Source organism: Phascolarctos cinereus, unplaced genomic scaffold (genome assembly GCF_003287225.1).
Source record: "Phascolarctos cinereus isolate Bilbo 61053 unplaced genomic scaffold, phaCin_HiC Scaffold_5;HRSCAF=322, whole genome shotgun sequence".
NCBI classification, from domain to species: Eukaryota; Metazoa; Chordata; class Mammalia; order Diprotodontia; family Phascolarctidae; genus Phascolarctos; species Phascolarctos cinereus.
In genome coordinates this window covers 402337332-402359019 of record NW_027555958.1, presented here as the reverse complement: position 1 = coordinate 402359019, position 21688 = coordinate 402337332, and the positions used below count along the sequence as shown (strand labels likewise).

Here is a 21688-nt window from a genome sequence, read left to right as displayed (position 1 = left end):
AGGACTCTGAGCCCTCCGGACAGATGCAGCTTGACACACCTGTTCCAAAGCGGGGCTCGGGGGTAAGGTGGGGGCGGTGATTTCGGTCCTGATAAAGTGACACCTCTAGCACCTTGGGGTGGTGGAGAATGATGATGTCAGGGCGGTGACGTCCTGATTTCATCATCTGTGGTGGGGAGGGGCCTGGGGGAGGGGGCTCCGCGGGCAGGAGGGGGCGGGGCGGGGGGCGGGGCGGCAGCGAGGGGGGCGGCTCGGAGCCTCCAGGTGTCTCTCCCCCCGCCGGCGCCGGCGCCGCCCCCCTCCCCCAGCCTTAGCCTCCCTCCCGCCCCGCGTCCAGCCCCTGCCGGAGCCGGCTCGGGCTCGGTCTCTCATGAATATTGAGCGGCCCCTGTTGGATTTCCCGAGCTCCATTGCGGAAGCCTCGCCTCGCCATATTGTGCGGCGGCGCTGCCGGCGGCGGCTGGGGCCCTCGGTCGCCCTGTGTCTCCCTCCGGCTGCTGCGACGAGCGGAGCCCGCGGAGGCTCGGGGCGGGCGCCGGTGAGTGAGGGCGGGGGCAGGCCCAGGGCCGCGGGGGGGCGGGGAGCTGGCGCCGTCGCCCCCGCGGTCCCCTGCGCCCGGGCCGGCTCCAGCTCCTGCTCCGGCTGGGCTGGGGAGCGCCGGCGCCGGCGGCGGGGATTGCTCATTGTTCCGGCGTCTCTTTCGACTTGGGGGTGGGGGTGGCGTGTGTGGAGAGAGCTGGGGGCGAGGAACATTTTGGGGGGGCCCAGGTCCTTGGAGAGACGGGGTGCACCCCCTCCCCGCCACTTTCCCTCGTCTTTCTTCCTTTCCTCCCTCTTTCCCCCTTTTCTCTCCTTTTCCTTCTCCCCACTTTCCTCTTCCCGCCCCCTCCCTTCCCCTCTTTTCTTTTCTCTGCTCTCCCCGTCTTCTCCCTTCCTCTCTCGTTTTACCTCCCCCCTTCTTTCTCCTCCCCCCTTTCCCCCCCCCCTTTCCCCTCCCCGCTTTTTCCCTCTTTCCCCTCTTTTCCCCCTCCCCCTCCTTGTACTCTTCCTCTCCCCCTTTCTTCCCTCCTCCTCCTTCCTTCCTCTTTTCCTTTTCCTCCCCCTTCAGCGCCCATCTCCACAAGGCAATGACGGGGGGGCGGGGGGGCCGGTTCTGCTCCCACGCCCCTTGCACACTCCACCAGGCAGCCCCCCGAGGTTCTTGCCCGGGAGACACAGCTGGAGGGGGCGTGTGGCTCCTTCCCGCCCCCCGCGCTGCCGAGGGGAGCTTGTGTTTCTGTGCACGGCGGAGTTGGAGGTGATGTTCTTTGTGCTAGTAGCAGCCCCTGGACTGTGCGGCCGAGTCGGGGTGCTGGGGGGGGTGGGGAGGGTGGAAGGCTGTGGGGTGCTTGTGCCTCAAACATCGGGGTGATTTTGTAAGCTGGGGAGACGTTCTTTTCCTCATCTCGGGTGTCTTTCCTGCCCTTCCCATAGAGGGAAGGATCGTGTGTGGAAAGGGGGGAAGGTCTTGATTTCTGGGACCCCCCTCCGTCCCCCGGAGACTAGCCTTGGGCTTTAGGTTGGTGGCGCTGGTGTAACGGCTTTGAGGTTGTCAAATTTCTCTTTTCATGCTGAAAGTATTTTTTCAGGTACTGTTAGAACTGAATGAATCTACAAAACTTGTCTCAACCCACTGAAGCCAGACTGTACCTTTTCTCTGTAAGGCCCTTTGTGAGAAAATTGTATAAATTTAGAGGTGACTAGATTTAGATGTCTACCGTTTTCAGATTTTGATTGTTCAGTTCCATTTTTAAAAATTTTGATCATATTTATTTGTCATGGAAGGAATAGACTTGAATTCACAGTCAAGGCCCCGTATACTCTTGCATTAAGTTACACTCTTCTCCCTCCCACCCCTTGACTAACTGCCTTTTTATAATGTGGAGCTCAGTTTGGAAGTTACAAGACCTGATTGGGAATTCCAGTTTTTTGGCAAACTATTTAATCTTTCTGGGTCAGTGTCCTCAGTTTCCTCCACCATAAAATGAGAGGTAGATAACCTCAAATGTCCCTTCCAGCTTTCTGGCTATGGTAGCAAGGCAAAATTAAAGCTTGGTTTTCTAAGCTGTGAACTGAAAATTCTAGGGCAAAGATAGATGGGTCAGACATCATGTAGTGTTTTCATAATCCAATTTATTTTTGGTAAAGTTTCAAGATAATTTTGGTTTGGAAGGCAAGCCAAGTTGCTAAGCAGCTACCCATATTGATTTATTCTGAATTCCTATAACATTAATTATGGCACTCAATCATATACCTTTTTGGCATTGTGCCTTAAACATTTCTTGAGTTTCCAGAATATCTTGTTCTTTATATCACCAGTCATTTTATAAGTACTTGTTGATTTGTTTGATAATTGGATTTGAGATAGTAAAATGATTTCGGCCTCTTTGTTGAATGAGTTTATTGTACTTAGAGATATTTCTTGTTGCCAGGATTGCCAGAATAAATAATAGCTGACGTTTTTATAGTGCTTTAATTTTTTCCAAAGTATTTAGGATGCATTAATAAATTTGCAAACTACTTTACGAATATCTCATGTGATCCTTGCAACACTGGGAAGTAGGTGCTGTTGTTTTCCTCATTTTACAGATGAGGAAACTGAGGCAGACAGGTTAAATGACTTGCCTATGGTCACACAGCTGGTAAGTGTCTGAAGCCACATTTTGACCCACATGGACCTGACTCCAACTCCAGTGCTTTATCCCACTGCACCATCTAGTTCCATGTATTATCTCACTTGAGCCTCAAAACAATCCTTTGACCATTAAATAGTATTTATTAGCTCCATTTTACAGATGAGGCAACTAAGGCCCAGAGAAGTTAAGTAACTTGCCCACACAGTGGTCATATAGTGAGTGGTTACACAACTAGTTTCAAGCAGTTGCAAAGCAAGTTTTCAATCCCAGATCTTCCCTACTCCCAAGTCCAGTGCTCTATCCCTCACACCCTGGAGGAATTGGGTGAGAATTGATTTTACAGATGATTAGGTGATTGAAGCTTCTCATCATGAATAAGTTTATTCAATTATTATTAGTTATTCATTTATTATGTAAGAGCTAGGAATAATGCCCTGGGGTTTTTTGGTCCATTACTCATTCTACCAGACCAGTGATTCCTTTTGATATTTAAAGAAAATCCTTGCCTCTCTACCAACACTTAAAAATTATTATACAACCTTGAAATAGCTTCCAGTTCTGTAAAACTTGTGCAATTCATACTGCATTTTTCTTTACTTTTCAGATTAATCACTTTTTTTAAATACCAAATGTTAGTCATTTATCTGCATCTTTGCTCTTTCTTTTCTGATCCACAACTTTGTGGAAGGCAAAATACAAAGCAATTCATTGCCTTCTCTAAATAGAAAAGCATGAACTTTAGGGGTATTGCCATTATTTGCAGTAAACTTGTTTCTCAATTACAGGTTACTGGTTTTCCGAATATTGATTTAATATGAGACATTAATACTTAAGGTTTTAAAGGTGAGCACCTCTATGCCAGTGGAACTGCTCAAGAACATTTGTCAAACTCAAATAGGAACAGATTCCTGTGGATCGCATAATGACTTAGAAAACCACAAATTAACATTTTCTATGCCATGTTTTTATTTTGTTAAACATTTCCCAATAGCATTTTAATCTGGTTGAACTTGTATACTCGTGCCTTTTTTTTCCTTTCAGACTGCATGCTGTCCCAACTGCTAGTTGACATATTTGCCCTAGAACAAGGTTTGCTGTAAGGTGGAATTTGGTTACAGCAAATCTTGTTCTAGAGCAGAGCTCCCCTCCCCCACCCCATCTCTTCCCCCTTCTCCTTTGAACCCCTAATGCAGGTTTCTCACTATGTCAAGTATCTAAAGGACCTTAATCTTGCAAAGAGAATTTTGGAAACTCCAGTGCTTTTTTCTGTCTGGGTTAAAGTTTGCCATTTGTGTTTGTTTTTAATTTAAAATATGGAAAATTTTTTATTAGTAGGTAGTGTACTCTGTTCCTGAAATTTTTATGACTTGTGGTTAAATTGATTTTTATCACTTTTTGTTAATGGTAGCTTTGTTTTCATTATTTCTTCCCTCCCCCAAATTCTGTTAAGGAAACTTATTTACATAGTTGAATCTGTAGAGTGATGGCAACAATAATATAGAAGAGAGCTTTATGCCATTGAAAGGTATAGATTTCCTACGTCTTCATTATCATAAGGACATTTAAAACCAGAGTTCAAATAGTGAGAGAAATATCAGAAAGCTGGTCTCTTTTGGGAGTAGATTATAAATTTGGACATTTTCGTTTAGTTCTTACCTCTTCATGACTGTCCTGTACCTTTCAACAGTGAAATTATTGAGAAGGCAGATTTAACAGTTTAAAAAATGTATTTAAACAAAGTGAACAAACAAAATAGGCAGAATAGGTAGCGCTTTGATATAGAAGTTGAAGGGAAAGGAAAATATGGTAGGTGGGTAGAAGGAGCAAATGTATTTTTAAAAATGACTTTACTTGTCTGTGTAACCCATTCAAGCCTCATGTAGGATGTGATTATTCAGAAACTCTTGAAGTGATATTTCAGTGTGGAAGGCCATTAATTTTTCTAAAACTTTATGTTCATTGTAAAAATAATCTTTATATTCATGTAAAAATATAAAATGTATGCCTCAAATAAAAATAAATTAAAATAATTGTAGCATTATTGTCTAAAATTGTGGGATTCAGGAACTAAATTTTTACCTGCTAAGTTGTTAGCAGAGACCTATAATTAAAACTACGTTTCCCGTTCAGTGCCTTTTTATGAAAGTGTGGGTGGTTTTTTTTTCTTCCACTTAATATGATCAAATTTTTTTTGGGGGGGTGGGACTGGTGGAGTAGAGGAAGAGTACTATTTCCATAAATAGATGGCATGCAATAAAAAAGGTTTTGTAGCATTTAAATTTTTAGTCCCATGCCCTGCCTAGTTTCCCTAGAAAAGATTAGAATAATCATGACTCGAGCCTGTTTTTTAGAAGCAATTAGGATTTTCCTTATAATCAGTAGACATATTTCAAACTGTTGTATATACATCTTTTGTCTGGTGATATTATAATTGCTAACATTAGAGTAAAGTAGTGCTACCTATTCATTTCACTTAGAGGAAAAACAAAAGTTTGTCTCCTGTAAAAGTTTGATGCAGAATGTTCAAATCTAAGACTCAACTATATTGTCCTTCAGTGTGTTGCTGAGTGATAGTCTCCTTTTTTCAAGAGAAACCACTATTGTTTACTGTAACAGAGTGCTTTTTAAGCCAAACCTGAACATTCTTTTCAAGAAGCCAAATTCAGATGGCTGGTCTGTAGGTCCTAAATAAAACAAGCTGCTCTTTTAAATTAGAAGGGGGGGGCGGTGGAAGAGTTTGCATCCATGGTTAATAAAAGATCAACAGTACTTTCTTCCCATTAAGCCTTCTTTCCCCTTAGATAAAATTACTTTTTTAAGATTGACTTGTCTTATTCTGTTTCTCTTCTCACCTTAAACTTATCTCATTTGGAATTTAGGACCCTGCCCCATATTTCCTTTAATGTGGGTGCTATGCAACAGCTTGTTACTGAAAGCCTCAATTTTAGTTTGCAAATTCAAGGGGAATAAGCATTTATAATGTACCTACTATCTGCTAGGCACTGTGTTAAGTGAGTTTACAAATATCCCATTTGATCCTCACAACAATCCTTTGATCATTCTCATTTTTCAGTTGAGGAAATGTGAGGTTAAGTGATTTGCCCAGGGTCACATAGTAAGTGTCTTAAGGGTCTATTTGAATTCTGGTCTTCTTTGACTGCAGACCCATTGCTTCTGGTCCACTGTGCCACAAGCTGTCGCAAGTGGGAGGGAAATAAATAAGGTGGGGAAACAGGTTATTTGATATTTTAATCAGAAATAACTTAATCGTGGTTTGGTTTAGTTTTATTTCATTTTTGTTTTTGCTTATATCTGAAAAGTCACTAAAGATACATGACTTACAGTAAATTATATACATAGGTCCTAGGCCATTATATTGAATCTTTATGTGTGAAAATCTAACCCAAAAGCTAGTTTTTTTAGGGCCCCCACATCCCACCCCTTAATATAATGATCTTTGGGGTCTTTCCCTGCTGGATTTCACATGGCATTTTACATGCTCATCTCCTAAGTAGTAGTTAGTGTTTTGTATTATAGTTAATGGTCTATGTGTCGTCCTTCTTTTGACTTATAAGTTCCACAAAAGCAAAGACAATCTTATCTAAACTTTCTATGCCCTTGTCTACCATGGTGCAGTACTTGTAGCAGGCACTTAATGCTTGTTGATTTGAATTAACAACAAGATGAAGATTATTTTTGATACTTGACAGAGTTTAGGGAATTCATCTCTGATCTTAAAAGTACTTAGCTAAAATTTTGAAGAAACCTGAAGTTTTAATTGGTCTTTTCCACAGTGAAAATAGTGAACAACCTTGTGGTCCTCTGAGAAAGTTTGCTCCCTGCTTCTGTACAAGAGCAGTATGTGTTACTTTTATGTACTGCTGGTGGTGGCTGCTAAGTATGAGAATTTTTGTGGGTATTATGGGCAAATGACCTTATTCTTAATGTTAACATTTATTTTGTTTAAGTGATAAATTATTTGCATTTATGTTAACACTAGTTCAAAAGCAAATTTCATTTGTCAGTTTAAGTTAGCAGTGACTTACCTATGTAGCTCATTTCAGTAATTGTTCACTTCATGAGTCTTAACCATTTTTGACAAGCTAATATTTCTGTTAGGCAAACTATAGACAGCTTGTCAATTCAGTTTATTTTGAATTGTATGCTTGGAGCTCTCTGTTGGAATATAGGCTATCTATGGCCAAATAGAGATGTCAATTAGTTATTAGCATCCTACCAAGTTGAAACAGTTTTGTGTTTTGTTTTTGTTTTTTTAACAAATTCTGCCAAGGTTCACCCACTATTATGTGACCCTGATTAGTTTGAATCAAGTATTTCCATGCACCAGGGGTTATTTTGTGCTATCATACGTCTCCTAAGATACAGTGGAAAATGAGGAAGTTGTCAGTTAAAATTTCTGCTACCTAATTAGATATTTAAATGATAATCTAAGTTGAGATGTTTTGATGTTGCTCACAGATGTGTAACATTCATTGTAATAATGCCTAAGAAATAATGGATGAAGATATTTTGTTGTAAGAGTGGGCTACGTGGGCTGGGGGCAAAAGTACAAGACTGGGAGCCAGAAGTGTTGGGCTGTTACTTTTAGATCTACTAATACCCAGTTGTGTGACCCTAAAAAAAATCACTTAACTGCTTAGGGTGTCAGTTTCCTTTTGAGACAAAATGATGATGATCTCTAGATGTTCTTAAGGCTCCTGATAGATCTGTTGGCCTATAGTTCTCTTCTACTTTGCCTCCTAGGCAAGACAAACTTTTTTTGCTGGTTTAGCAGGTGACTTCCTATACCAGGAATTAATATAAAACAGAAATTAGTGTAATTTTGTGTAATTGAAAAAAAAAACCAAACAAACCCCAAATCCTTGTAACGTATGCAAAGTTAAGCAAAACAAAATCCCTGTGCGGGCCATGTCCAAAAAATGTCTGCACACTGAGTATATTACTTACCTGTCAGGAGGTAGGTAGCATGTTTCATCATAAATGCTAGAATTGTTATTAGTCATCACATTGATCAGAGTTCTCAAGTGTTTTAAAGTTGTTTTGTCTTTATAGTGTTATTGAATAAAATGCTCTCCTGATTGTGCTCACTTTGCTTTACAACAGTTCATACAAGTCTGACCAGTTTTCTCTGAAACTGTTGCCTTCATCATACATCTATAAATGTTAATTTATTCAGCTACCCTCCAAATGATGGGCACCTCTTTAGTTTTCCGTTTTTTTGGCACAAAAAGAGGTGCTATAGATATTTTTGTATATTGGACCATTTGCTTTTTCTTTGATCTTTTTAGGGTATAGACCTAGTAGGTCCCAGCTGCTTTTCAGAATGGCTGGGACTCCTGCTTTTCTCTTGGCTACTACTGCCTACCTACTTAAGACATTACTGAAACCAGAAGTGGTTTGGACTCACACTTTACTGTGCTGAGAGTGCTTAGTTGTGAGGATCAAACTTGGCTTTGGCTACATGACTGTTGCAGTTGGTAGGCATACTTGGAGTTCAGCTCATTGCTGCTATTTGTCTTTTCTCTCTCAATCTCTGCCTCAGCTCAAAGCCTTTCTCTAACTGTACTTACTTTTTGCTGACCAGAAGGAAAGGAGAGCAGTACTGTACTAAGACAGAAGGATGTAGAGTGGAAGCAAGATAAGCTACATTGGGTCATTTGATTTTGAGCTGGAAGGGACCTTTTAGAAATCATCTATTGCCATTCATCCATTTTACCTGTGTAGAAACTGAGACCTAGAGAGGTGAAATGACTTGCCCTAAGTCTTACAGAAATTAAGCAGCAGAGCTAGGATTCAGGCCCTGTGATGCTTGTTCAAGGGCAGTAGACATGGAGCCTTATTATCCTTGGGCTTATGTTATGCAATGTAGAAATTTATAAATTTGAAATTGTAGGAATACGTAAACTATACAAAAGTGCTTATTGAATGGAATATTATACTTCATGTACACCTATTCATTTATTCTTATTATAGCCTATTATTCTTTTTCAGTTTCCTTTGAGAGCCCAAATTATAATCAACTTGTCACTGATTAATTGCCCACTATAGAACATGTCCCAGACTAGCCACTGGAGATAAAAATATAAAAGTGAAAATTCCCTGCCCTTAAGAAGTTTATATGGAGGAGGGAGTCAGGCTGGGGACGGGAAAGGGGACTGAGGGGAAGGCACATAATACATGTTCGTAGATTAGAGCTAGAAGGGATCTTAGAAGCCATTGAATTTCTAACCACTTCATTTTACAAATATATTGAGACACAAAAAAATAAATAACTAACTTGTCTGCGGTCATATAGTTAGTAAGTGACAAAAGCAGGATTTGAACCTGAGTCTTCTTGACTCCAGATTTGCAGCCCAAGTTTGAAGAGGAGGACATAGCTAAGGTGCAGTGGACAGAAAGACTGGAGGCTTAACTCAGTCATTTGGGAGCTCTGTGACCTGGGGTAACTTAACTCAGCCTCAGTTTCTTTTTCTGTAAAATAGAGATAATAATAATGGTTTGGCTCAAATGATATTACATCTATACATAGATATGTATGTGTGTCTATAAACATATGTGCTCTGCAAGCATCAAAGTGCTATGCAAATGCTATTATTATTAGCTATTTAATTATAAAGCTAGTTATTTGTATTTGAGTTTGGAGCCCAGTTCTAAGGCTTGCTCTTTCTAGAGTCTATTAGCAGAAGTGATGAAATGGGTCCATGTTTTAGCTAAACTCATATGATCACCCCCAACACATAGTATGTTTCTCTAGAGATAACATAGTGCTTAATAAACTTTCAAGTGTTAACTTTTTTTGTGTATGGACACATTTGTCAGTCTGGCAAAGCCTATGGACCATTTTTCAGAATACTATTTTTAAATAATTGAAAAAAATGCTAAATTTCAGTTAGAGATTAGTAACAATAATGAAGTAGTTTTCCCCCCAACCAAGTTCATAGATCTCCTGAAATCTAGCCTCAGACTCCAAGTTAAGAATTCCCGGCATAGTTGAGTCCATGAAATAAATCAATGGTTGCATCTGACTAGATGGTTTGTGTTAGAGTTTCTCAAAAAATTGTGGTGTCATCATCTCTGTTCAGGAAGAAAAGGGATTGATATTTAAAGAATCTGGTGTCATTGAATGGTGACATCGTTGGCAAAGTCAGTTAAAAAGAACACATACAAGAAATGAAATTAAATTTAGGTAACTGAAGACAAATGCTTTAAAGGAGTGGCAAGACTTTATAAAGACAGTGTCAGGAAGGCTAAACTTTAGTTTAGTCACACTCAGTTTAATTGAGGCAAGTAGATAATTGCTAAAGACTAACTTTCTAGTCAAGTTGCAGGTAAGAGGAAGATTAAATAAAAGTATAGGACCCCTACATATAATTGGACTTCTGCCTTTGTCTCTCCTTTCTTTGATGTATCTTCCATGTAGCTTTCAAAAGAATCTTCCTAAAGCCTATGTCTTTTCCCTGTTCAAGAACCTTTAATGGTTCCCTATTGTTGTTTGTCTTTCATTCTTGAAGAATACCATGACATTGGATTTCAGTGAGGGAGGGCTTACAAAGTCACCAAGCCTCACTGTCTCCTCTGGAGCCATCTGGATCCAGGGGCCAGATACAGATCAGGACAGCTGAAGATGCCCCTGGATGCAGTGGGGTGACCTTGGGGCCTCTAGGATAAAGTACAAACTCTTAAGTTTGGCATTTAAAACCCATGAATATCTGGCTGTGGCTTAACTTCTTAGCTTTATTTCACATAATTCTTCCTTCACACATTCTTTATTTCAGCCAGACTTGCCCAGTTCTTGCCCCCTGCCTTTCCTTAGAGTTCCTGAATCCCTCCACCCCCGTCCTCAATAATGCCTTGGGATATACTTTCTCATGTGCCGTTTCGTACGTTGGTGTTCTCTTCCACATTATATTACTGTGCATTGACTTATCTCTATCTGTTGAATTCGTCTCCGGTAGAATATAACCACTTTGAGGTCTGGTATATTTAGTTAATAAAGTACTCCTATCTCCATTAGTTCATTTGGATCCTTATAACAATCCTCTGGAGTTCGGGCAGGTATGAACCTCATTTTACAAATAAGGAGCTTAGCCTGAAAAAGGTTGTTACTTGACTAGGGGCACAGAACTAAAATCTGGACATAAACCCAAGTCTTCTAAGTCCAGTCTTCTTTCTGCTGCATAAATGTGGTAATACATTAAGTTAATGAGGCTGTGATCTCAGAGTTTTAAATATACAAGACCAGAGGAATCAAGTAAAACCTAATTATTTTAAAATATATTGCTGGTCAGAGGAACTAGGTTACTTTTTGTTACCTTGAGCAAGTCAAGTCACAGTTTCTTATTTGTAAAATGGGGCTGGGATTGGATCATTTCCCCTTCCAGCTATAAATGTAGGTAGGATTTTATGATCCTAAACATTGAAGTTATATAACTTAATTTTGTTGTTTAGTCATTTCAGTCATATCCAACTCTTCATGACCCCATTTGGGGTTTTCTTGGCAAAGATATGGGAATGGTTTGCCACTTCCTTCTTCATGTCATTTTACAGATGAGGAAACTGAGGCAAACAGGGTTAACTGACTTGTCCAGGGTCACACAGCTAGGAAGTGTCTGAGGCTGGATTTGAACTCATGTCTTACTGACTCTAAGCCCAGTGCTTTACCCACTGTGCCACTTACCTGCCCCATAACTTAATATAATTGAAATAAACTTTGTACACAGTGTGTGTCTCATATTTTTGAGTGAAATAAGAATACTGAGTTCTACTTTTAGGAAATTCCAGACTTTTCGTGAAAGGTGGTAAAGTGTTTTACTAGGAATTCAAGACTAAATAATATGGGCTATAAACAGCTATGCCATATATGCAAGTTAATGTACGAGTTAATGTATTTAAAAACAGTAAGTAAAACTTTTGGCTAGAGAGAAAGAATGGGAATATATGCCTTGAAGGGTAGGTGTGTTTTGAAATGGTAGGTTGTAGATGGCCCTTTTCCTTGCCAAGGCAAACCCCTCTATGTGCAGAAGTAATCCTGTCTCATCTTCTCCTGCAGTTTGCCCCATCTCTCATCCCAACTATTTCACTAACTTTGTGTCTCCCTATCTAGGGTTTGCTTCCCTAGTGTTTACAAACATACCCATGTCTCACTCATCCTCAGAAAATCCTCACTCGATTCATCCATTCCTAATATCATCCTGGATCTCTCCTCCTTTTCATGACAAAACTCCTTGAAAAGGTTATCTATAATAGATGCTTCTATTTCCTTTCTTCTCTCTCTTCCTAACTCTGTAGTCTGGCTTCTAACTTCATCATTCGACTGAAAGTGCTCTCTCCAAAGTTACCAATAATTCTTGAATACCAAATCCAGGGGCTTTATATCACCTTTCATTCCCCGTGACTTCTCTACTGTCTTTGACACTGTCAGTCATCCTCTTCTCCTTGGTGTTCTTTTCTCTCATCTCTGTGTGTGTGTGTGTGTGTGTGTGTGTGTTGTGTGTGTGACATTTTTCTCTCCTGATTCTCTCACCTGTCTTACTTTTCCTTCTCAGTCTCTTTTGCTGCTGGTGCACCTTCTTAAGTTCTGTTTTCTACTCTACCATTTCAATTGGGGATCTTAACAGCTCTTATTTTTTGCAGGAGGCCTTTCCACAATGTTTCTTTGTTATCTACTCTCCATGTATAGCGTATGTGCTTATTTGTCTGCATATTGTCTCCTGCATTAGAATTCAAGCTCCTTGAGGTCAGGGACTATTTTTGCTTTTTTCTTTGTATCCCCAGCATTTAGAATAGTGCCTCATGCATAGTAAATACTTAAATGTTTCTGGATTGATTAATTGGTAATATCATTTTATTAAATGAATTGAAAATGATCAAGTAAAATTCTTGTCTCATAAAGAAAATTCTTCTCTAGTGTCATAATTTTTCTCTTGACAGAGCATATTTTTGCAGCTTACTTGGCAGATTGTGACAGTAAATCAAAATACAGTCAATCACCATAACTCTTCTCACCAGTTAGCTCTATTCATATGTACTGCTTTTTCATTGCAAATTGTTCATTATCTCCTGATTTTTATTTGCTACATATTCACTTATCATTTATATATGGAGAATAGCTTATTGAAATTTTTTCCTTCTGATAAAAAATTTTGAATGAGTAAAGGATTTATCTTTTTATCCAAGTACAAAATGATTTAAAAATTGCTGTCTTATTCTTTACTAAAGAAAAATGGATTGCAGATTTATATGAGTAACTAGGGCCGTGAAATTTGAAACTGGTGTGTGAACAATAGAAATGATGACCATGGATTGAGATTAAATGACACCATATCAAAATTTATATGTATATATGCATTTAATAGCTAAAGTTAAATGATGGTATTTGTCTTCTTTTGTCATACTCTTAGCTTTCTTTCATTTTGCTTAATAAAATTACTTTCTGTCTTCAAGAGGTTTTTCCCCCTTCTGGGAATATCTAAAAAAACAAACAACCAACTAAAAGTATAAGAACCATTTTATGTATGGAATATGACTATACATTTAACATTTTTATTATGGTAATGAAGGGCTATGTTAAAGTGGTATACATATATTTATATATCATTTTTTAAATTGACTTAGAGAAATGTTTTTAACCATTATTAGAGAATTATCTAAGAAATACAAAATCTGCTGATCATCACATTTGAAGAGAAAAGGAGCAACTTTGGCTTTTAAGATCATTTATAATTTCTTATTAACAAACAAAAGTTTCTGAATGATTTTTTTAATGTCTTTCCCACCCTCAGTCCTTTCCCTTTTTTCAGTGTGAAGAAACCGTTCTCTAATTTTTGGAGTATACTAAATATTTCTTAGGTAAAATTTGAATTCTGACATTTAATGAACTTTTTAAACCACTTGTTATTGGAACTTTAAAGAACTTTTATAAAGTTGATTTTTTTAAAAAGGATTATCTTTTGCCTTCAGTTACCTATATTCAAAAATACTTTTTGGCATTTTTATCTGCTCAAAAAATTAAACTTTTGCTCTTCTCATTTTATTTTCAGCAATGTCTCAGGCTGTACAGACAAATGGAACTCAACCTTTAAGCAAAACATGGGAACTAAGTTTATATGAATTACAGCGAACACCTCAGGTAATGTAAAACAAGATAAAATTTTAATTTGAAACATTGAGAGATAAATTTGTGCACTTATAAGACATGACTTAGTTTACAGAGATATCTACATATTTACTATTTTTAACATTTAAAAACCTAAAATAAGCCTACATTTTGTTGACTTGACCACTGGCATTTTGCCGTATCCTGATAACTAAAGCGTTTTGATCATTGATAATGCAGAATAAGATGGTCAGTGGTACTCTGAGCCAAGTGTCCCTTGTAATGCCATTTTACCTAGTAATTTTTTTTTTGTAGGGTTAATGATGTTAGGTAGAGCATGCCTTTATGGGATGTATCATTTTATCACTGTTTCCCAGTGTACCAGGCATATGTCTTATCAGTATGCAAAACTTTTATTACTGAAAGCCCTAAAACCATTGAACTTAAGATGACTCTCCTCCTCCTCTTCTTTGTACCCTTTTTCTCCTGTCTTAACTGTCTCCTGTTCCTTGAGCTTCTGGGTCGAGGTTGTATAAGGCAAAGTAGTTTGTAACAGAGGATTTAGATATTTCAGTGGCCTGTGGTATGGTTGTGAACCCCTTGTTCAGATGATAGATGTTTAAAACTGGAAAGGATCTTATCTAGTCCAATTACCTCATTTTGCATAGGAGAGAACTGAAGCCTAATTAGTAGGAGAGCCATCACTGTGAACTTAGGCTTATAAGTAGTCTTATAGCTTCCAGCTCAGTGCTCTTTCTGCTATATTTTACTGCCTCCCATTTAGTTGTCTTTCACATATTTACAGAAATCAGTAATTATAGGGATTTACAAAGAAAGAAATACGAGCATTTCACTCAAGTGGCTTCTTTTTTTTTTTTAATCTATAGGAAGCAATAACTGATGGCCTGGAAATTGTGGTATCACCTAGAAGTCTACATAGTGAATTAATGTGCCCAATCTGTTTGGATATGTTGAAGAATACTATGACCACAAAAGAGTGTTTACATCGTTTCTGTGCAGACTGTATCATCACAGCCCTCAGAAGTGGGTATGTTGTATATAATTTACATCAAATTGCATGCCGTCTCAGGGAGTTGGTAGGGGAGGGAGGGAGGAGAGAATTTGTAACTAAAAATTTAAAAAAAAGGAATGTTAAAAATTGTTTTTGTATGTTTTTGAAAAAAATGTTATTCAAAATTTTAAAAAGAGAGGGGTATGCTGAAATATTTTTTAGGCTCTTAAGTTGTGTTAGGACATTGTTGCATGGGAATTAGAAAGCCCTTTAACTATTAGAAAGTATTCTGGTGTGGGGCAGCTAGGTGGCGCAGAGGATAGAGCTCCAGTCGTGGAGTCAGGAGGACCTGAGTTCAAATTTGGCCTCAGACGCTTGACACTTACTAGCTATGTGACCCTAGGCAAGTCACTTAACAGTGATTGCCTCACCTAAAAGCCAAAAAAAAAGAAAGAAAGAAAGAAAAGAAAGTATTCTGGTGCCCAAAGAGTTAATGAAATTGCAATTTTCATATATACAGTATACAAGAAGAATTGTTCTTTTTAGAACTAGAAAGAAACATGTTTTCTGGGCATGTTTGTAATAAATCAGTAACTTTATGGATCTTGAAATGAGAAAAATATTAAAAATAAATATTAAGAGTTGATTCTGATCTTAGGAGACTGTATATATAAGATTCATGTTTCTTGGGAAGGTTGAGAAGAAAGCAAGCCATATTTTTTTTCTAGTCTTTAGGTGGTTTAAAATCATATCCCTATGGAGCATGGTGTATACCAGTATATACTATTTTAAGACAAGAGCTGATAACAGGTTTTAAATAAATCCAGACATGAGTATGTTTCTTGTGCTTTGTGTAGCAGTATGGGAAAATTAATTATGAGCTAAATTCTTAAAAAATTTCTAACATTGTATCTAGTAAGCATAATTTGTTCATAATGACATATAAAATCATGGAGAGTTCTGTAGATTTTTATTAGTAAGAGTTGGTGCAGTTTTTAAAGTCTTTGTTTTGGGGGTAGACCAGCAAAAGGGCAGAATGGTTGCTATTAGCAACCCAAAAAACTCAGAGAAAGGAGTTATGTACCAGAGACATGAGAACCTGAAGCTGAATCTTCATAAGAGAATGCAAACACTGAACAGAGTAAAATCTTATCAAATAACATTTGCAAACAAACATTTAGCACTCCCACTTAGTGTCCCCCATCTCCCAGCCCAGTCTGTAGTAAGTAAAAATTCTTAGGCTTGTGATTCAGTGAATGGCTGTGAGAAATCCCTGCCCACTTTCCCCACAGTTTGAACCTTCTCTAACCCCATCCAACGAGAAGTAGAAGACACCTTTTCTGATCATTCATAGGAAAGAAAGAGTAAGTGACTGTTTGGGAAATTGCTGAAGAAATTAGTAATTCATGCTATCCAACTTAACTCAGCCTTCACTGCAGCAAAGGAATCCATTTATTCCACCATTTGATTCTCTGTTTCATTTCCCTCAAAAGCTATTCCAGAACTGCTTTTTTCTCTTTAAGCCTTCCCTCCCTCTTCTCAGATGAGGACCTTTCCTCTCACTTTACAGAGAAAATTGAGGCCATTTGATGTGAGCTTCTTCATCTCAAAAAGACCCCTTAACGTCATTCTGCACTCTACCCTCCACACCCCCCTCTTCCCATGGTCTCTACCACTAAGGTTGAGGTGGTCCCTTTCCTGGCCAGGACCACAAAGCTATCTATACCTGTTGCCTCTGCTTCTCTCCTCACTCCTCAACCCTTTGCAGTCTCTTTTCTGACATCATCACTCAACTGAAATTGCTCTTGCTGAAGTTACTAGTGAGCCTTTCATTGGCAGATTTAATGAGAAGAGATCTTAGTACTTCTGGATCTGTCTGCTGCATTTGATACTGTTGACCACTCTCTCTTCTTGTATACCCTCTCCTCTATGAATTTTCAAGTTTGCTTTCCTACTATGATGATCGCTTCTTGTGGGTGTTCCCCAAGGCTCTGTCTTAGACTCTCTTCTCTTTTTGGTCTTATCTCTTGGTAACCTTACCTACCTATGTAGATAACTCCCAGACCCACCTGATCCAATCTCCCCTAGAGCTGTGTTCCTATATCATCAGTTGCTTATTTCAGACCTGATCTCACAACATCTCAAGCGCAATGTGTCCAGAATAGAACTTATTTTTCCACCAAACTTGCCAATCTCTGTTAAGGTGCTGCCATCTCCCAGTCTCCCATTTTAACAATTTCAGTGAAACTGTTGAATCCCTCTTCTGCACTTTATCCATCCAAACATTTGCCAAATCCTTGTTTCCACATCCACAACATTCTCACATTCAACTTCTTGCCCTGCTTATAGCTACTGCCTTATAGTTCATGGCCTTAGTTTCCTGTCACATCTTGGATTATCACAATCATGTGCTAATTTGTCTCTCTGCCTTAAGTCTCTCCCCACTGCAATCCATTTTGGGCTCTACTGCCAAAATGATTTTCCTTAAGTAAATATTTGACTATTATCACTTCTCTATTCCATAAACTCAAGTGGCTCACTACTACTTTTAAGATTGAAATATAAATTAATCTGTTTAACTTTTAAAACTATTTACAAGCTGGGCCCAACCTATCTTCACCTTCATTGAGTACTACTGCTGCAGTCTGAAATCCAGCCAATTATTTAAAAAATTGGGCCTCTCAGTGTTGAATTAAAAACCACCAGCAACAGAGTGGGAAAGAATGAAGTCATGATAGAATTTCTCCTAAGTAGAGTCTCTTGAGAGAAAATAATATGTGTGGAACAGGAAAATGCTGAAGTGGAAGAATATTTTGCTGGAGAAACCAAAGGCAACAATATTAAAAGAATATTCATTCTCTGTAAGGCAGTGTAAGTGATCTAAAAGACAAGATATAAAGAATAATTTAAGCATCTTAAGTCTAATAGAACAGGGGTCAAGCAGTTAGGAGAAAGACCTTTAAATAAAAGGAAAGGCATTTTAAATAACTCAAGATTATTCTGTAGTCATAGGAAGTAGAAAAAAAATAGAGGAATAGTATTCTAAAAAACGAAGGGCCATAAACTGACCTAAATGCGAGCCCCATAATTAAAAAAAAAAAAAGACTTTCAGCAGAACAGAAGTGTTTGAGGCATTTGTTGGTCAGTCTTTGCAGGTGTGTCCTACTCTTCCTGACCCCATTTGGGGTTTTCCTGGCAAAGATACTGGAGTGGTTTGCCATTTGCTTCTCCAGTTCATTTTACAGATGAGGAACTGAAGCAAAGAGGGTTAAATGACTTGCCCAAGGTCACACAGCTAGTAAGTATCTCAGACCAGATTTCAGTCAGGAAGATGAGTCTTCTATCTCTAGGCCTGGCACTTTATCCACTGCACCACCTAGTTACCCCCACTTATTTCTTACTCCACTCTGAAATGGAACAGTCGTTTTAGAAAAAGACTTTCAACAGAAGAGAAGTGTTTGAGGCATTTGTTGAAAAAGAGACAAACAAATGTTTTCCTCTTACAAACATCCCAAACAACAAATAGAAAAAAGGTAAAATTAATTAAACTTATTAATATTTATGAGCTTTTGTTTTTTAAAAAATCAGTTTGTGAGGTAAAGCAAAGAACAGAGCTATTATCAGGACAAAAAAAATTAAAGGACTGAAGATTTAAGGGGAAATGAAGGAACCTAGGGAAGGAAAGGGAGAGTTGAATGAATACCCCATGAAATAAATATCCTTATCCTTTGTAAGTGAATCAGTATCTTTTGTAAGAGGGAACAATAGCATAGTTAATTAAGCAAATGGAGGGAGGAGAGATAAGTAACAGGGAATCAGGTCACTGCATCTCTGCCTAGCCCACAGTTTAACAGTAAAGGGATAAGAATTACTTTAGTTTCTTAACAAGAGTGAGGAGCTGTGGAAGAATAGGATAAAAACAATGGACGGGTGGTGCTAGGATGAGAATGAGGGAATGGAAAGGTGAAGTCTTGTCCCAGGTGGGAAGAGGAAAGGGTTCCACAAAAGAACTTTGCTCTTATCTCTTGGTAACCTTATCTAAGGGACCTTGGCTTTTTCAAACATTCTTTGCCTCATCTTTTTATTTAAAAAAATTATTTATTTTTATGTATTTATTATTTATTTTGTTATTAAGCCTTAATCACTGAATGGGCACTGCCTCACTCATACCGAGACCTGTTAAAGACCTTAGTTTGAAAAGGCCAAGGTCCACCACTGTGTCCTGGGCCATCTCCAGTTGTCCAGATCCATATCCGGCCACTGGACCCAAATGGCTCCAGAAGAAAAAGTGAGGCTGGTGATTTTGTACAGCCCTCCCTCACTGAAATTCAGTTCAGTTGCAGGTCATGGCATCACCTCCCTGATGTCATGGTCATCTTTGAGAACAAAGGACAAGAAGCAAATGTGAATGAATTAAACCATTCACTAAAATTCAAAGAGCCTGGTAAAATGGATAAGAACAAACCCTACCTATCTTCGCTAAGAAACACTTCAAAAAACTAAATATACATACAGAATAAGAAATTAGGACAAGTTACTGTGTAGCAAGTGATTACAAAAAAACAGATGTTGGAATCATTCTGAAAGATATTTCAAAAATGAAAACTCACAAAATTGAGAGATAATTTTTGGAAATTACAATATGCTTAAAGAAATAAATAATGAACCAATATTAGTGCCAAATGTATATGCTCCATAGCATAATATTTAACTTGATAAAGGAATCATAGAAATTGGGAGTTGAAAAGGACCTCAGTAGTCATTACATAAAAGAAATCCCTATTATGATATACCTGAAATGGGACTGTCCAGCCTCTGCTTGAAGACCTCCAAGGACAGGGAGCTCACCACTTATGGAGGCAGCCCATTCCACTTTTGCATAATGCTAAATTGTTATGAAGCTTTTTACTGATATCAGCCCTAAATTTGTCACTTTGCAGTTTTACCCATTATGCCTATTTTGGCCCTATGAGGGCAAAAGAATGAGTCCAGTTTCCACCTGCACGAAATAGTCCTTCAAGTACAAGACAGCTATTGTGTTTCCCTTCAGTTTTCTTCAACTGATAAGATGCCAAAAAAGTAACTAAATTGCAAAAAATGCACATAACACAGTAATTATGGGAAAGTTTGATTTTATTTTTCAGAATTTTATAAATCTTATGAAGATAAATAAAAAGAAAACTATAGATAAGGAAGAACCAGAAACCACTGAATTGAATTACAGTGTTTGAAAGCTCATTGGATAGATTGGTAGACATAGAGTTGGGAAGAGTTCAAATTCTGCTTCAGATACTTCCAAGTGAAACTGTCTCAATTTCCTTATCTGTAAAATGAGGATAATAATAGCACTTACTTCCCAGGGGTTTTGTGGGGATCAAATTAAGTTATATTTCTAAAGTGCTTTGCAAACCTTGAAATACTGTGTAAATGCTAGCTATTGTTACAAACCCAAGAGCATAAATTACTTAAAGAAGAACTTTCTATTTAACAAGAACTTTGGGGAAAAATTAATGGCAGTTTGGCAGAGATTAGGTTTAAACCAACCAATACCATAAACTATAATAAGCTAATAATAGATGTGTTACCTTACTATTAAAGGTAACACCATAAAAAAGAAAATTAGAAGAGAACCAGATCAATTACCTTTCTTAGCTGTGCCTAGAGGACAGGTCTTAAGGGACAGAGGTGATCACAAAACAGTAAACACATAATTTTGACTCTGTGAAATTGAAAAGCTTTTTTATGAACAAAATCAGTTAAACTGGGATAAGAAGGGAAGATGTTGCTTCAGGAAAAAAATCTTTGCATCAGATATTTCTGATAAGGATCTGCTAATCAAGATTTATAGGGAACTAATACAGATGTTTAAGACCAAAGGCTATTTCTCTCTGGATGAGCAGACAAAAAAAAACCTAGGAACAAAACAATTCTCAAAAGAATTGCAAACTGTTAATATGAGAGGTTATATAAAATCACTAAATTGCAATAATAAGAATGCAAATGAAACAACTTTTTAAGTTTTACCTTGCACCTAGCAAACTGGGAAAGATGACATAAGAGCGGGATAGTCAGCATTGGAGGGACTGCAGAAGGATAGGTGCACTAATACATTGTTCCTGGGACTGTGCTTTGAGCTAAGTAGTTTGGAATTATGCTAAAAATATGACTAAAATGTCCCTGCCTTTTGATCAAAAGATTTCAAAGCCTAGAGTCATACTCCAAGAAGGTCAACAATAGAAAAATTCCACATACACTAAAATATAAATTCAAAAATAGCTTAATTTTTTGTGGTAGTAATGAACTGACTCAAAGTAGATGTAGATCGATTGGGGAATGACTAAACAAATTGCAATATGTGAATGTAAAGAATATTATAGCAGTATAAGTAGTGGTGGATATTTAAATTCAGAGTAGCATTGGGAAGACTTACATGAATGGATTCAGAACGAAATAAAAAAAATATACACAGTGACTATAAAAATCTTAATGGAAAGAACAGAAATAGGAAGCTGAATAAAGCTTTATCAAGCTTTATCCTGGAGAAAAATTGAGAAAAATTACTTTCTTCCCTTCTCTGAAGAGGAAGAGGACTGTAGGTATAGAATGTGGGTCACATATTGATTTTAGTTTTGCCAAACAGTTGGGTTTTTAAAAATTGTTTTAAAATCTTTGTCATAAGGAATGACTTCATGGATACAGAATATTTAAAAATTAGCATGACATATATGTATATATAAATATAAAACATAATTATATATCACTTAAAACCTGTTTTCTAGGCATAGTTGTGAAAAGTAACTAATATTGATTTTCTATTTTTATGATGTTACCTTAAATAACTAATACATCTGATTTGAACTTATTGTAGTTTATAGTATAAGTAGT

General features: G+C 37.9%; 1 protein-coding gene across 1 annotated transcript in view; it reads left to right on the top strand.

The window, feature by feature from the left end:
* Positions 1 to 290: 290 nt before the first annotated feature.
* Positions 291 to 21688, top strand: part of RNF2 (ring finger protein 2) — a 33064-nt gene continuing 11666 nt past the window's right edge. Inside the window, exons 1-3 of the mRNA XM_020984401.2 lie at positions 291 to 538; positions 13736 to 13824; positions 14679 to 14839. Of these exons, the coding sequence (XP_020840060.1) occupies positions 13738 to 13824; positions 14679 to 14839 (248 nt within the window). The 5' untranslated portion in view covers positions 291 to 538; positions 13736 to 13737. The remainder of the gene's footprint in view (positions 539 to 13735; positions 13825 to 14678; positions 14840 to 21688) is intronic.